This window comes from Akanthomyces muscarius (genome assembly GCF_028009165.1).
Source record: "Akanthomyces muscarius strain Ve6 chromosome Unknown contig_11, whole genome shotgun sequence".
NCBI lineage: Eukaryota > Fungi > Ascomycota > Sordariomycetes > Hypocreales > Cordycipitaceae > Akanthomyces > Akanthomyces muscarius.
In genome coordinates this window covers 459,478-473,734 of record NW_026611614.1, presented here as the reverse complement: position 1 = coordinate 473,734, position 14,257 = coordinate 459,478, and the positions used below count along the sequence as shown (strand labels likewise).

At 50.1% G+C, this 14,257-nt stretch overlaps 4 protein-coding genes across 5 annotated transcripts; 3 read left to right on the top strand and 1 right to left on the bottom strand.

Annotated features, from left to right (window-relative positions):
* Positions 1-839: 839 nt before the first annotated feature.
* On the bottom strand, positions 840-1,837 carry LMH87_007664 (uncharacterized protein; the record flags this gene model as incomplete). The annotated part of the gene is made up of 3 exons (XM_056199585.1): positions 840-1,092; positions 1,156-1,233; positions 1,308-1,837. 3 exons carry the CDS (start codon positions 1,835-1,837, stop codon positions 840-842), a joined length of 861 nt encoding a protein of 286 aa, XP_056058021.1.
* A 1,648-nt stretch (positions 1,838-3,485) lies between these two features.
* LMH87_007663 (uncharacterized protein) lies at positions 3,486-4,995 on the top strand (the record flags this gene model as incomplete). The annotated part of the gene is made up of 7 exons (XM_056199584.1): positions 3,486-3,588; positions 3,644-3,741; positions 3,799-3,968; positions 4,018-4,470; positions 4,531-4,689; positions 4,739-4,777; positions 4,833-4,995. 7 exons carry the CDS (start codon positions 3,486-3,488, stop codon positions 4,993-4,995), a joined length of 1,185 nt encoding a protein of 394 aa, XP_056058020.1.
* A 1,645-nt stretch (positions 4,996-6,640) lies between these two features.
* Positions 6,641-7,534, top strand: LMH87_007662 (uncharacterized protein; the record flags this gene model as incomplete). 2 transcript variants are annotated; one of them, XM_056199582.1, is made up of 1 exon in its annotated part: positions 6,641-7,534. In XM_056199582.1, the coding sequence occupies one exon, from the start codon at positions 6,641-6,643 to the stop codon at positions 7,532-7,534; it is 894 nt and encodes a 297-aa protein (XP_056058019.1). The 2 variants fall into 2 exon arrangements, with proteins under 2 accessions (XP_056058019.1, XP_056058018.1); XM_056199583.1 differs by having other exon boundaries at positions 6,914-7,534.
* Positions 7,535-11,681: 4,147 nt separating this feature from the next.
* LMH87_007661 (uncharacterized protein) lies at positions 11,682-13,394 on the top strand (the record flags this gene model as incomplete). Its single annotated transcript, XM_056199581.1, has 2 exons — positions 11,682-11,891; positions 11,952-13,394. 2 exons carry the CDS (start codon positions 11,682-11,684, stop codon positions 13,392-13,394), a joined length of 1,653 nt encoding a protein of 550 aa, XP_056058017.1.
* Between the last annotated feature and the right edge of the window lie 863 nt (positions 13,395-14,257).

Genomic DNA, 14,257 nt, shown 5'->3' with positions numbered 1-14,257 from the left:
AAACGCTGCTGAAGTTGCTAGCTTCCGCCAGCCGTCTAGCCTCGTACAATATATCTGGACAGAAGGGGCTTTTTTCGGGCGTCGGATATAATATATCGCTTGACGAGGTAATTGCACGGCGGAACGGCCTGGTGCAAAGGGGTAGCGGCGGCAAGGCTTTATCGGTTTTCATGATTGCTGATGAAAATCGGTGGTAGCCACAGGGGCCCATTTCAAAATTTATATAGTGAGAAAATACGGAAAAAGAAGCTGAGTTATAGCAAGTCATACTGCGTCATCATATACGCTTAGACCAAACACAACCTCCATAGTTCCATAGCAAATGCCAGTGCCGTAAATATAACGCTCTGCTTGTAGGAAAACGATGCGCTGCGTAGCGCAGCGGCATCAGATCTGTTGACACAAACTAAATCGGCCTCTGCTTTTGCTTTTAAGACGTCCGCGGCGCTGCAGTGTCCGATGAGACAAAGTGTTGCGTTGGTCTTGATGGCAGACATGTGCCCAGCATCGCAACTACAAGCGAGGTCGTCTAAATCACAGCCAACGCTGTGGAGAGCAACCATGAGGCACGGCACCTGAGATATTAATTCGTTCGGAGTATCGGAAAGGCAGTAGAAATGATCATACTTACACTGCACACTGGTAGACTGTCCAGGCTGAAGCCGCTTGTGGCATGCAACGGAGTAGCAACAGTACCGAATTTTGCTACCTTCATGTTATCTATGACAGTGCGGAAAATTTCTTTACCACACAGTTGTTGTTTGACATTAGGCTCTAAATAACGAGTTCTGAAAGGGAGGGAAAAGGGGCTGGTATTTATGTGTGTTTTCCATGTAAGACTAGAAAACATGATGCGAGACGCTGGTGGCGGATACATTATTGGCTGTCAGGGCACATTGTCGGTCTATGGAGTCTGATCGCACCTCCCAGGTGGTATGGACCTGGATACCTTCCAGCTCCGGTATCTCAATTGCCCTCCTGGAGCGACTGTCTGACTTGGGCTTTCTCTTGCCAAATAGCACTCGGACGAAGGGCAGGCTCCCCGCAACAATCCCGACGCAAGGTTCAATTACGGACCACATTGCTACATCCCTGCACTTGATCAGCACGCCTTACTTTTTTTGAGGGGGGTGTCTTCTCTGTAGGGCAACATACACCGTGCGATATAGGAAATCAGGCGTAATTTCGAGCAGTTGCACGAACGGTATTCGTGCAATCATGACAGCTCCCGCACTGATGACAATACAGAATCTTGTTAGCACAAATTGAAAAGATGAAAAATAAGAGTACTACTATGAAGCACTTACAGAGCACCGAGGGTGAGGAAGATGACAAGGGTCATTTGTTTGCGCCATTCCCGCATGCTTTGTCGCATCAGTTTCACTGCCATCAACGCTGTGAGCCAGTCGCTCGGTGCGGAGACCGCGCTGTGAGCAATGGCTGCCTTTGGCACCATGTCAGGGTGTGCGCAGGAGCCTTCGAGGTCTACCTCTCCAAATTGGCGCCAGAAGAAGGACGGCGGACTGCACTGAAATAAATTAAGAAGAAAGTAGACAGTAGTAAAAAGATACATGACGGCCAGACAGGTGTAGAGCACCATCTTATCAAGCCGCGAAGGTTTCAGGCGCAGAAGGACCAACAGGATCGAGGTCCGGACGGCAGCACTTAGCGGTCCATAGAGCAGCTCGCATATGAACCACGCACGAAAGGCGATGGTGGCCTCAGTCACAGTGATGTCGTCAACATGCTTGCCTATACCGCCCGCAGCGACGCCATTTAGTGCGACAACTGCTAGGGTTGTATAGAGGATCTGGTGGAGGTAGCAGATGAGAACCATAGATCTCCCAATGTAGTCCGTGGGAAAAGAGAACCTACAACAGCAGCGTCCATAAACGCATATTCCATACAATAGCTCACCGCCCCGTTCTGTCGTCGGAACCGCGCCAGCACGCGGAGAGCCGTAACCGTCCAAACGGCGTAGAGACAAACGAGTTGGACAATGAACAGTAACTGGCCTTTCTCCGAGATGGAGAACATAATGATAATAGAGTATGTTATCACTGGCAAGAAAGTTGTAGCCTTGGTTTACAGTCCGACAGCCATTATATACAGGAAACGTGAAGAGTAAACGTGTTTCGTCACACTCTGACCCCACTTCGCCCTTGTCCCTGTGGTGCGGTAACGCCAGGCGACCAAGTACTGGCCGCTTGTTGTATAGCATGTTAGGTCGTGGTTCAGCGTTTGTGAGGGGGTGCTTGCTTGAAACCTTATAGATGGCATTAGGTCTAGATAGACAAGTCTTCCTTATTACCGTATGGATATCTGATTTCTTTTCTTTTTACCAAATCTCTTTGCAGGAACCCCAAAAACGGGGTTTGAACTAGCCAGTCACCCCTGCAAGTCTTATTCTCAAGCTTTTTTGCTCGACTTGGAGGCAAATAAACTTTTAGTTACAAAGTAAGCAAATATGACTCTTTCTCTATTGAGGCAAAATTATCAAGTATAGTATTAGTATAAAGAAATAAAAGAAAAAGCTAGCTATATACCCTAATCTATAGGTTGTTTAGCTAGACATACAATATATTTACATATATATTATTATTATAGAGTTAGTTAAGGTATTTACATTTCATAGGGTATGAAAGTAGACTATAATAATAGATCTTATAGGATAATATTTAGAAGTTTTATAGAGATTTCTTTGTATACTACAGTATTAGTTTGAAATAGGTGATTATTTATATAACTAACTAGTTAAAGGATTTTCTAAAAATAATCTTTTATAACTACGTTATTTTTATAAAAGATACATATATAACGTAGTTAGTATTATACTAGTTAACGTTAACTAGCTCAGTATATTATTATTATTAATATAGTAGTAGACTAGTTATTAGTTAACCTATAACCTATAGTACTTATAAATTATAGCTAGGGAAAAATACTAGAGTGCCTAGGATAAGGTAAACCCCGGGTACAATTAGGGTCGGTCGTCTGTTGATAGATGAGTGCCTGCGTTACAGTACTACTTCTGCGCAGTGTGCGGCTGCCTGGGGGACCTTGATGGCTTCCCACTGCTCTCGGTGTTTGTCCGGCCAGGGCGAAGGGTGGGTCAAGTGTGAAAAAATCGGAAAATTCTGCCCATGTTGTGTAACCCCAGAGTGCGGTCTGTGTGACGTTTTCGGCGGTCTGTGATAGTGCGACTGTGTTGTGTCTAGGAGTGTGAGTGGGTTTCGACCAACAAGGCGGCCCGCCTCTTGACGCCGAAGAATGGGTTCTGTGGATGACTGGCCCAGACTGTTTAATGATCTGGTATTAATAAAAAGGCCCGTACGTTCCTCCTCGGCCCCTATCACCACGTCGACTACAGTCCGTTATCTTACAAATTCTTATATCTTGATTGTATGCATCACATCGTCAAATTATTTTCCATGGTCCCAATATCTTTCATTTCCAGCAGTTAATCCAGTTGCCTCGTCGTCGTCATGTCTGCAGGCGACAGCTCCCCCGAGGGTTCCCCCGCGCCCTCGAACGCAAAGTATCGGCTTTTTGTCATCTCAGCGTCTCTCTGCAACTTTGCTACGACTGGTTATACATTGTCTTTCTTCCATCGTTACCTGCTGTAAATCTGACGTGCTTCTAGGCGTTGTGATTTGTTTTTCCGTTTTTCAAGACTGGTACCAGCGATCCCTGTTCCCCTCGCAAAATAGCGCCACCATTGCTCTGATCGGAAGCTTGCAGGTATGGTCCGGCTTTATGGTCCTTCTCTGTTCAATCATCTGACGTGTTTTTTTTCAGCTTTCAGTTTTCCTTTGCGTGTCCCATGTGAACATTCCGCCTCAAAAAAAGATAATGATGGCTGGTGCGCTTTTGTGTGTGGCAGCGTGGATTTGGTGCAGCCTGGCGCGGTCTATAGCTGAGATTATTATTGCTCAGGGATTGATGTTCGCCGTCGGTGCAGGCATTTTGTAAGCGCCGTTTTGCTCTTTGAATGAACTTTGCCACTAATGTATTCAGGCACGCCACAACGACTAGCTTTGGCACTCAATATCTCGAAGGATCTGTACTGGCTTTGCTAATTCCCTCCGGCTCCCTGTTTGGTGCTTTGTTTTGGTCGGTCGTCGTTAAGTTGCTCACCGTGTATGCTGTGGCGTCTGCGGCGCACCGTATCATTGCCGTTATTACGGCTTCCTTACTCTCATGCTCGTTAATGATCATGTGTCTTTGCGGCTCATCGTCATTACCGGGCGAGCCTGAACCAGCCCAGCCGAAGACTCTGTGCAGAAAGCTGCTGAAGGTCGGCTCTTCATTGTTTCTCTACATGGGACTGTCCATGCCTCTGACTTATTTAGCATTTTGGGGGGCCGACTCGGCTTTGGGCGGAATATGCGACTATCTACCCGCGGTCTTCCAAGGATTTGCTGTCATAGGACATTTTTCTTCACTGTATTTGGGCCGATGGGTTTCGAGGTACGTGCCAAGCTTTCTCCCTCTCTGTAGGTAGTCCTCGGACAGGCGCTGATTATACAGTGGGCGTCTGCTCCTGGTAGAGACGGGTGTGGTCGGACTTCTGACGCTGACCTTTCCGATTATGGTCACCACCGTGTTGATGGGAGTTGCCGCAGCCTCTCTAGGCCTTTTCACAGGACACATCCTTGTCACGGAATTTGCGAAGCATCAGCTACAAAGGTACGTTTTGCTGATGCCGAGACGACAAGAAAGCTGACGACGCGTTTAGTGGAAACCTGGTCATAAATACCGCATTACCATGCCTAGGGTAAGTCCTTGAAGTGGAATATTGATCTGGCCGAGGTTAACACATTGCTACATAGATTACTCAGCGGTGGTCCTGTGTGTGCTTTCATCATACAGGCGAGTGACGGAGGGCGGTTTGGTGTGTGCTTCTTTGCTGGCGGCTGCTTGGTTCTCAGTTGGTGTCTTGGCGAGTGCCTCGAGCGCATCTACGAAGAAAGCGGCGAAAAGCTCCTGGCATAGTTAGATGTTGTGGCGGTTACCAGCCTCGCAGCCACAATAACGTCGATAGAGCCCGCACACTAGCAGATTTTACCTTGATGGATTTGTTATCTCTAGATGATTAATTACTTCTATTGAATTTATAGATAATAGTGTGATTCTAGGAGCACAACACCAAAGACAAGCCGTGCGCTGCTCCAGCATCAAGGCATTACTCCCGTGAGGGTGGTGCGTTGAGCGTCTTCGAGTGTTCAATCGCGATCTTCAAGGATTAAGTCAATTCGGGCTGAGTTGCTCTGCGTAGGTCGATTTCCGTATCTCGTCCGTTGTGGCGTGTACGCCCGTGGCCTCAACATTGAGTCGTTATCGTGGGCGGAAGTAGAATGCCGGCAAGGGTAGTTCCTGTCTGCAAAAGCAGTCCTTATAATTAATCAATTGCAGTATTTTAAAAATGCAGTATGAAGCGTGACTCAGTCTTTTTCTGGTCTCTTTAGTTAATTTCCGGACACTTGAGGCTGCTAGCAGGGGAGGCGCTGCGGCCCTGCCAATGTGGTACCCAAGCGTTTTTGATAGTTATACAAGAATCATGCAATCAAGGACTTGTTCTAGTTCTAGTCTTAAACTCATAATTACAGCTTTAATTAAGTTAGTATAGTAAATAAGAGTTCTGGAACTAGAATAGTATAGGTTAAAGGTATATATCTAGAAACTTACATTTCCAGGTTTATTATATATATACGCAAGTCACTAAGTGTCTTCTTATACCTCGAGTAGGATAGGTATTACACTAATAAAGAGGTAGGGATAGCATTATCTCTCTAATAGTCGAGGAGGAGGTTTAAGGTCATCTGACCCACCACAATTGATACCTAAAGATACACATTCAGCAGGGATATCTACTAGTTTAGCTATATACTAGCTGGTACAGTACAGTACTTATCTGCGCTATAGATACCCAGCCATAGCTGCTTCCGTGCTGGCCCAAGGTACCTGGTGGATTGTGACATTGGTTGGTTAGGAACCTCGTAAGTTACTTAAAGCGTCCTCCTACACTACCAAATGTTAGGGTCGGTGGGCAGCGGGTAGGACGGGAAGCACACAGGCGTGTTGAATTAGATCTATTGCTACGGATAGGCACTCCTCAGGTAGGGCAGGCTCTATGTACAAGACGTAGCTCGAAGAGCTACGATCAGAAATCTACAGAGGATTCAGCTAAATGCACGGTCCAACGCGCGGACAAGTGAGTGGGGTGCAGGGTAGGTCCATGACTGGACCATCTGTGACACCAAAGGGATAGCTCTTTGCCACTAGGTTTAATCTTTGTTCAATAAAGCAGGGGTAGCTTGTAGCTTGATTTTGGCTCGGGGCCCTTGCATCCCTCTTGGTACCTATCTATCTAGAATACGATATTATGCAGGGTTATGAATATGAAGACATCTTTCCACACAAGCCCTGCCGCCAAAGACGTAAAATGACTCTCGTGGGTTCGAGTCACACGAACGCCCCCGGCAGGGGTGATGACCGTGACTCGATCACAGATTTATATATTATAGGCGCAGCCGCCATACCGCCGGAATCATGTACTAAAGAACCACTTGCTGAGACGCAAAGCTTGATACTACAGAGTCGAAATACGTGGCTTCTTCACAGCCCAGAAAGTTTTCAAATGGCGAAATCTAACCCTACCTCGATCGATACCGTCAAAAACCATTATGACGCCTTACAAGCTTACTTTCGGTCGCGGGAATCAAGAGTCGGCTATCGCCTGGTACTTGGCGATACCCGCCACTGCGGATACTGGAAGAAAGACACCTGGAGGATGTTACCTCTCAGCAAAGCACTTCGGGAGATGGAAGATGAACTGTTTAAAAGTTTAGGTCTCTCTCGCGGCTCGCGAGTTCTTGATGCTGGCTGCGGTGCTGGTCACGTTGCCTTGCACATGGCTAGTAAAGGGTTGCGCGTGACTGGCATTGATTACATGAAAGAGCACCTGGATATGGCCAAGCAGAATCTTGATAGATCTGATGAAGCACTGAAGGGGAATATCACACTTGAGGAAATGGATTTCCATAATCTCAAGACATTGGAGCCTGGATCATTCGATGGGGTCTACACCATGGAGACGCTAGCCCATGCCCACGATGCTGAGAAAGCATTGGAAGAATTCCACCGGATTCTGAAACCCGGCGGCAAGATTGTCCTGCACGACTACGAACACGGTATCTCAGAGGAAATAGCTCCACACTTGTTACAGGCCAAGGAACAGGTAACTCGGTATGGTGCTATACCGACATGGGGAGAAGCAAAGTACGGTTACTTTGAGGAGCGGCTTAAGCGTGTCGGCTTTGAAAACGTGGTGGTTAAGGATTATTCTGAGAATGTGCGGCCTATGCTGCGCCTATTTTGGATGATGGCGTTTATACCAAACTTTTTTGTTCAACTGTTTGGCTTGCAAGCATCCTTCGTCAACACTATTGCGGGAGCTTATATGTATAGAGGTCAAAAATACTGGCGATATCTCTCTATAAGCGCAACAAAAAAAACCAACAAGGCGACCTAAGTGGTGGGTGAGAATGTGGGTTACTCAAACTCAAAGTATTCAGGATAGTTATGGAGGACGATATCAATAGTCTTCCTCAGGCTACATTGACCTTCATTCTCCACGCTGATGCCCCGCGTTTAGAAATAGCCATGAGCGGTTATTTTCCGTTTGCTAGCAACTTTGAGACCTTATTCAATAGATAGCTGGTAGTCAATACGAAGCAACTCCTTACATAACCCCACCTGCGCCAGTTCCGCATGTAATTCTTCAATTCTCTAGATAATTCATCAACAATTGTGACGCCTATTCGCAGACGCCCTAGGGCCAGTCCATAACAGCTTGATTGTATATAGTGACCCGAAAGGACCTACGCGGTACTGTTAATGTCTTTAGTTCTCTCGGTATTCGCAAAACACTACAGGATAACCTCTTACCCTCGTCTAAGCCTTACCTTTTGAACGCATTTCAGTGGTACACTGTCTTGGTTCCCGCGTAAGAAGCTATTACTAGCGGCTTAAGCCACCTGGCTTCACTACTACGTACACGTATCACAGAGAGTCACACACGTCAATAAGTCGAGGCATATTCCGCGCTTGTGAGGGAGAAGAAAGGTATATTAACCATGCCTATTTTCGGCGATGCCATAATGACGGTTCTCATGGGCACCAACTGGTGCCACGGGAAGTTATTCGACTTAGACTTGACTGGAGCTATTATCAAAAATGCCTTCACGGACGTCGGCGCATCCTCCTCAAGGTCGGGGTTTCCTTCTTACTGTGAAGTGCTTGAAACTAGCGCTAGTAACCACTTCTTCGATCAAATCGAGAACCACGTGCTCTGACTAGAGAAAGCGGCTCTTCTTTCGGCGGTTTTTACCTTCAGAATTACTACCCTCTAAATGTCCACCACGAAACCAATTGGCAGTACGCTCACGCGCTCGTTACCATTATCCGAAGAACTTCTCAGCATCCACAACTTTCCAGTGGATGCACAAAAGGTTCTGCTCAATGATGCCCATTACGCAGCCTTGTTTGTAGTACGCAGCGAGGCTCCACAGCGAGAGGCGGTCTCCCAACCGAACGGCAAAGTGCTTCGGGACGGCGCGACAGCGCTGGGGTAGCTAGTTCCCAATGGTTCTCTTCTTTTTTTCATCGTTTTGCAACAGCTCGCAGGGTAAGCGCGTTCATGCCTCGTAGTGGTGCAGCTGCGTTGTGGCCAGAGCCATCACAAGCAATTGAGTCCAAATAGTAGCTTCGGCGTTGATCGATCCTTTGCGGTTACTCCGCCGTATACGTGAAGCAATAGTGTGCTGTACTGGCGGTACGTCAGTTTTGGTGCGGATCGCTGCGTAACCTTGGTACCATATGTTTTCAGAGCCTCTCATTCGCTAACATCCTTGCAAAGTACAAGAGTGTAGGCTTACGGCACACAAAGGGATGGGTCAAAATAGGAGGGTATGGGCGCTACCGAGTAGATTGTTGCGAGCAACGGGTGATTTTCTGCGCCAGTCGGCAGGCCTGACAACTTTCCCCGCGGCAGTTTATTCGCCACTCAACGACGCATTGAGGTCGCCATCGGAATCATGAGAACGTTTCGGCCCAACACCGCGTGCGCTACGCTGCCTGTTCCCTCGTCCTTCTATAGGCTATGTTGACGTGCATTCTTCTACGCACGTCGCGCCGAACGCGATTCGGGTGATGCTTGGTATACCAGAGGTAGGAGTGGACACGACATCCACGTAGGCGTCGCGGGCCATCTGCTAACCAACGTGAGGCGCAGACTACTCCGTATTGACCAACAAACTGCCTGGACCCGCTCGTCGGGTCTTCAGCTCTAAGTCCTCATTGACGTAAAGCGCTCGGGCAACAATAGAGCACAGAAGGAATCTCACATTTGCCGTCGCTCGTTTATTTGCGCTTCGGGTCTGTTCTCTGTTTCGCGAAGCATGCGAACGCCGATAGAATCCAGCACATCGACGTTGTTGCTGGTGACAGGGACGGTACTGTCCCCGCCTCTGTTCGAGAACACCACCACGCTAACGGGTTTCCACTGCATTTGGACGAACACGGGCTTTTGTCCTCGATGCAGTGTGTTGGGACTAATGATGCTAGTGCTAGGCTGAAGCGAGTCATGGTGGAGCCGCAACCGGGGCCACCACCCACGCTTCTTAAAGGTCATGAGTGGCTGGGCAGCTCGTAGCACGACTAGTCTAGCGCAAGAAATGTTCCTCGCGTTCTTGCTGTGGAAGCTCACCGTAGCTTAGGTCAATAGCATTTCTCTAGCATAGATGAAAGCACCTGATTGGAGTAGTAGGTTCTTTCACAGCCCCGTGGATTAGCTCCGCAGCGGAGGCAAAAGAAAAAAAAAGGGCAGTACTCTAGCTCCCCATTCGACTCATGGCGGGGTCATGGCTGCAATTTCCGCCTCACCCACTCTCGTGCAGATGAGGGAACGAAAGGGTGTACTAACATCTCACTGGTTACCAGGTGTCTGGTTCAACGAATAGTAGTAAAGGGACGCAAATCAGGCTGCAGGGCGCCAATTCCTCATGACACAGAGCCTACGGAAGAATTTTGCGCTCAGTACACAGACAAGCTTAGCCTTCCTGCAACCCTCTTCTTGCATCGTGCCGCCAGCCCATAAACTAAATATGGCGGCGGTGGTATGACGGTTACAAGCCGTTGATGATTGATCGGGAAAATCCACGACGTCTTCCCCACGAGCCGTCCGCACCGCTGTGGCACTATCGGCGGCAGATCTGCCAGACAGCTCTGTGCCATCGTGGCGTCGCTCTAAGTGGTCACGGGCCTGGTGCTATCGACCCATGGAACCACTGCCCGGGGGGGTCTACTTGGTCTGGTCGACGTATCGAAAGGGCTACCCTATCCAGAGCTTGACCCTCACCCCCGCCCCAGATGTCGACCCGCCTAGCTCGTTCGTTCGTTTACACCCCGGCGAAATGCATTGATCTCTAGCCGGAGCGGCGTGTCCGCAATGCGTGTTCCCGGATGAAGTCTGGCGCGAAAAGCTATCATCGAGACGCCTCACCAGCCCTGCTCCTGTAATTGCGTAATACGCGCCTTGTCTACTCGGTAACAGTAGAGTCTAGTCCGCGAAAATACCGTGAGGCCACCACGAGAAGCCCGACAAACATCGACGGAGGCAAGCAGCGGAGAACGCGCGAGTGCCAAGCCAGTAAACATTGTCAAAGACGACCGGAAAGTGCGGCATCGAGTGTGCAAGCGAATCCTACATAGCGGCACGAAAGTGCTGCGGATTGGAGGTGGAGTGGCGCTGCCTGAGCAGGATGCGACCGTTCTTCAAGGACTACGCGAAATTGGAAATTCTGTCGCATGGGGTTTGAGTCATGGTGGCGCTTCCACACCATAACATAAGAACACTCAGGCTTAAGGTTGATGAACTAGGTGTATGGGGAGCTTCAGGGCGCCGTGAGAGAAACATGAAATGGGCGTGGGTGCAACGGCGGCTCTCAAGAGGGTGGGAGAAGGAGTTCCGAATGGCTACGAGTCTCGCGATTTGTCACAGCCATTGCTGAAAAGGAAGTTTGAAGTGGACCTACAGGCACTCTTTTGTTGAATAAGCTGATGCAAGTGGCGTACGTTGCTCTCGACGTTGTATCCGCGCGCGAACCCAGGAACGGTCGTCCGCCCATGGTTCTATGCTCTATGGTTTGCTCCGTGACCCCGTCCAACGGCCAGCGAACCCAGCCGCGCAGACTTGCCGTTGCATCAGCCCCCCCATTCTGTAGGTAATTTCGCATGTGTGTTGGCTGAAGCGGGAAACGCGAGCATAAAAATATGGAAGTTTTGCTCCTACTGCACCGTGGGGCAAGTACCTTCTTTTTTCTATCCATGTCATGCCCTCGCCGTGATACTGGAGCCAAATCTGGCTATGTATGACGGTTGGGGGTGGCTGTTCAGCCATGGAACGAGTGGCGGGTTTTGAAGAGCCCGAAACAGCTCCTGCCGTTGACTCCATTGACAGCAGACAAAACCCGCCCATATAATACGCAATGCGGTTGCGCACTGAGCGACCTGAGACGACCACTGGCAGCATTTTGCATTGTGCATGGACGACTCGTGTGTGCTGTCGCGCCCAGCTTACTCGCCAAACGGTGCCATTGCAGGAACTCAACACGGCCAAGATGACCAGCAAGGCTAACAAGGCCAGCGCGGCAACGCCGCACCACGCTACGCTAGAGACCCCCTCATCACTAGTTGACTATGATCTGAAAGACTTCAACGCTCGACAGAAATTCCAGAAACCAGTCAAGTTCCATCTTGCTCTTTTGTCCATCCTGCTGATGGTCTTCATCGTCTCCATCGACGCCACGGTGTTGGCAGTTGTTATACCTGTGAGTCCGCCGCCCACGGCGTAGCCCGAACCTGTAACAACCAGCTGACACAAGATTTAGATCATAGCGGAGGAGTTTGATGGAACGTACCTGGAGGCGTTCTGGGCGAATGCCTCGTTTCTGCTGGTTATTACGGTTATGCTGCCCGTGTACATGGCCCTTTCGGAGCTGATCGAACGCAAGATACAGCTTTACACTGCTTTCTTCCTCTTCGCCGCTGGGTCTGTCCTCTTCGCGACCGCGCAGTCCCTTCCCGTCCTTATCCTCGCCCGTGCGCTGCAAGGATCCGGGTGCGGAGGCATTGACGTCCTGAACGAGATCCTCATCGCCGACGTCACCACACTAGGGGAACGCGCCTTCTACATCGGCCTGGTCTCCATCCCGTTCGCGTTAGGGAGCGTCCTCGGCCCCGTCGTGGGCGCGCTGCTGGGCGAATATGCGTCCTGGCGATGGATCGGCTGGATAAACCTGCCCTTCATCGCTCTCTGTCTTCCGTTATCCATATTCTGCCTCACTCTGAAGCCGCTCGAGGGCGGTCCCGTGCAGCAGCTTGCAGGCTTCGACTGGCGCGGCCTCGCTCTGTTCGTTGTCGGTGTCATCGCCCTGACACTGCCCTTGAGCTGGGCGGGCGCCTTGTACCCCAGCGACTCCTGGAGGACGCTGCTTCCGCTTTTCGTCGGCGTCGCGGTTCTTGGCGCCTCGGCTTGCTATGAGTCGGGGGCTGCCCAGCCCATTCTCCCCTACCGCATCTTCCGTACCCGCACCGCTGCCTGTGCCCTAGCCCTCAGCTTCGTGCACGGCATGATCTTCTACACACTCATCTTCCACCTCACGATGTTCTTCCAGTCCGTCCGCCCGGAGGCTGCTCTTCGATCGTCCGTGTCCCTTCTTCCATTTTACGTCATTCTGATGGCATTCACGGGTATCGCGGCCGCGGGCGTCGAATGGACGCGCCGCTACGTCTGGGCAGTCAGGCTGTCTTGGCTCTTTGCGAGTCTCGGTCTCGGTCTCTGCACGCTGTGGGGAGCGCATACGACCTTTGCGCAGACGGTTGGTTTCGAGGCTATGGTGGCGATCGGTCTTGGGTCTTTGTTCACGGCCCTGCCGATCATGATGCAGGCTAGCACGCAGCCTGACGCCCATGGCCACGCAGTAGGCATTCTGGTTTCTTTTCGGCTCTTCGGCGCAGCAGTTGGGCTCGCCGTCTCCGCCGCCGCGTTTAGCAACCAGGTCAGCAGCTCGGTGGCTACCCTCAACGGCATGCCGCCAGCGCTTCGCTGTCTGTTGCAAGAAACTCAGGCCTTGGGCTCAGTGCCGCTACTGAGAGAGTTGGGTCTCTCGCCTGCCGAGCTGGTCAATATCCTGACCACGTATGAACAATCGTTTCGCACTGTGTTTTTTGGTCTGACCGGCTTTAGCTGCGTCGGATTTCTCCTGACACTGCTCGCTTGCGACGCGTCTATTGAGTCGGATGAGGCTGGTAAACAAGAATTCCACGTATAGGCATGCCTTCAGCTGGATGACCCGCACCGCTCGTATGGGCAAGGGCACGGCCCTGTCCGTGGATTCGCAATGGGACTCGAGCTTATCATTGTCCATGGCGGCACACTTGATGTACACCTTGCAAATGGTTTCTGGTATAGTGTATGTGGTAATTCTTCTAGTGAATGATATCGGCAGTTTGCGACTATCGGTATCCGATTTAGTATATTGCTAGAGTAACAAGATATCCTACTGAGCTGCAGCAGTGGTATGCAAACAGTCAGAACATGCCTCGATGTTATCCACTTCTACCATGGCTAGTTCTTGCAAAGTGACAAGTCTGAATACGGTACCAATGTACCATAATTATTGGCAGTGACGTTGTCGATGCGAAAAGCTGTAACTGGAGTTCTACTTCAGTATCCACTAAGCTTGTCGAAGCTCACAATCAGATTGTCTTGGCAGCTATGAAGTGCCCCATGTCTTTTGCGAAACTACTGCTGCACCAGGCAACTTCCTCCAGAAACTAGGGTTGGCTAAAATCCCTATCGGCCCTGCCGCCACAATATAACAAGAAGCCATGCATGCATGCTTCAGCCTCTCTGCCGATTCTCTTTTGCTAGTCATTTTGGCATGGTTTATGAGCTATAGCTCTGTTAGGTCAGGAAATGCAACAAGCTGTGAAGGCATTGCAATAAGGCCAATAACTGCGAAGCCCGACGCGGAACAGGGATGTGGTGGGGGTGCCGCCACATGATTCCAGTGACGCCCTACCGCGCTTCAGGGATTATTTGCAGTGGAAAGCTGTATCTCTTGGTATAGCTGGGCACTGGGTACAGTGACCTGGCTGTAGGCTTACGGCACACAAAGGGATGGCCGACCGC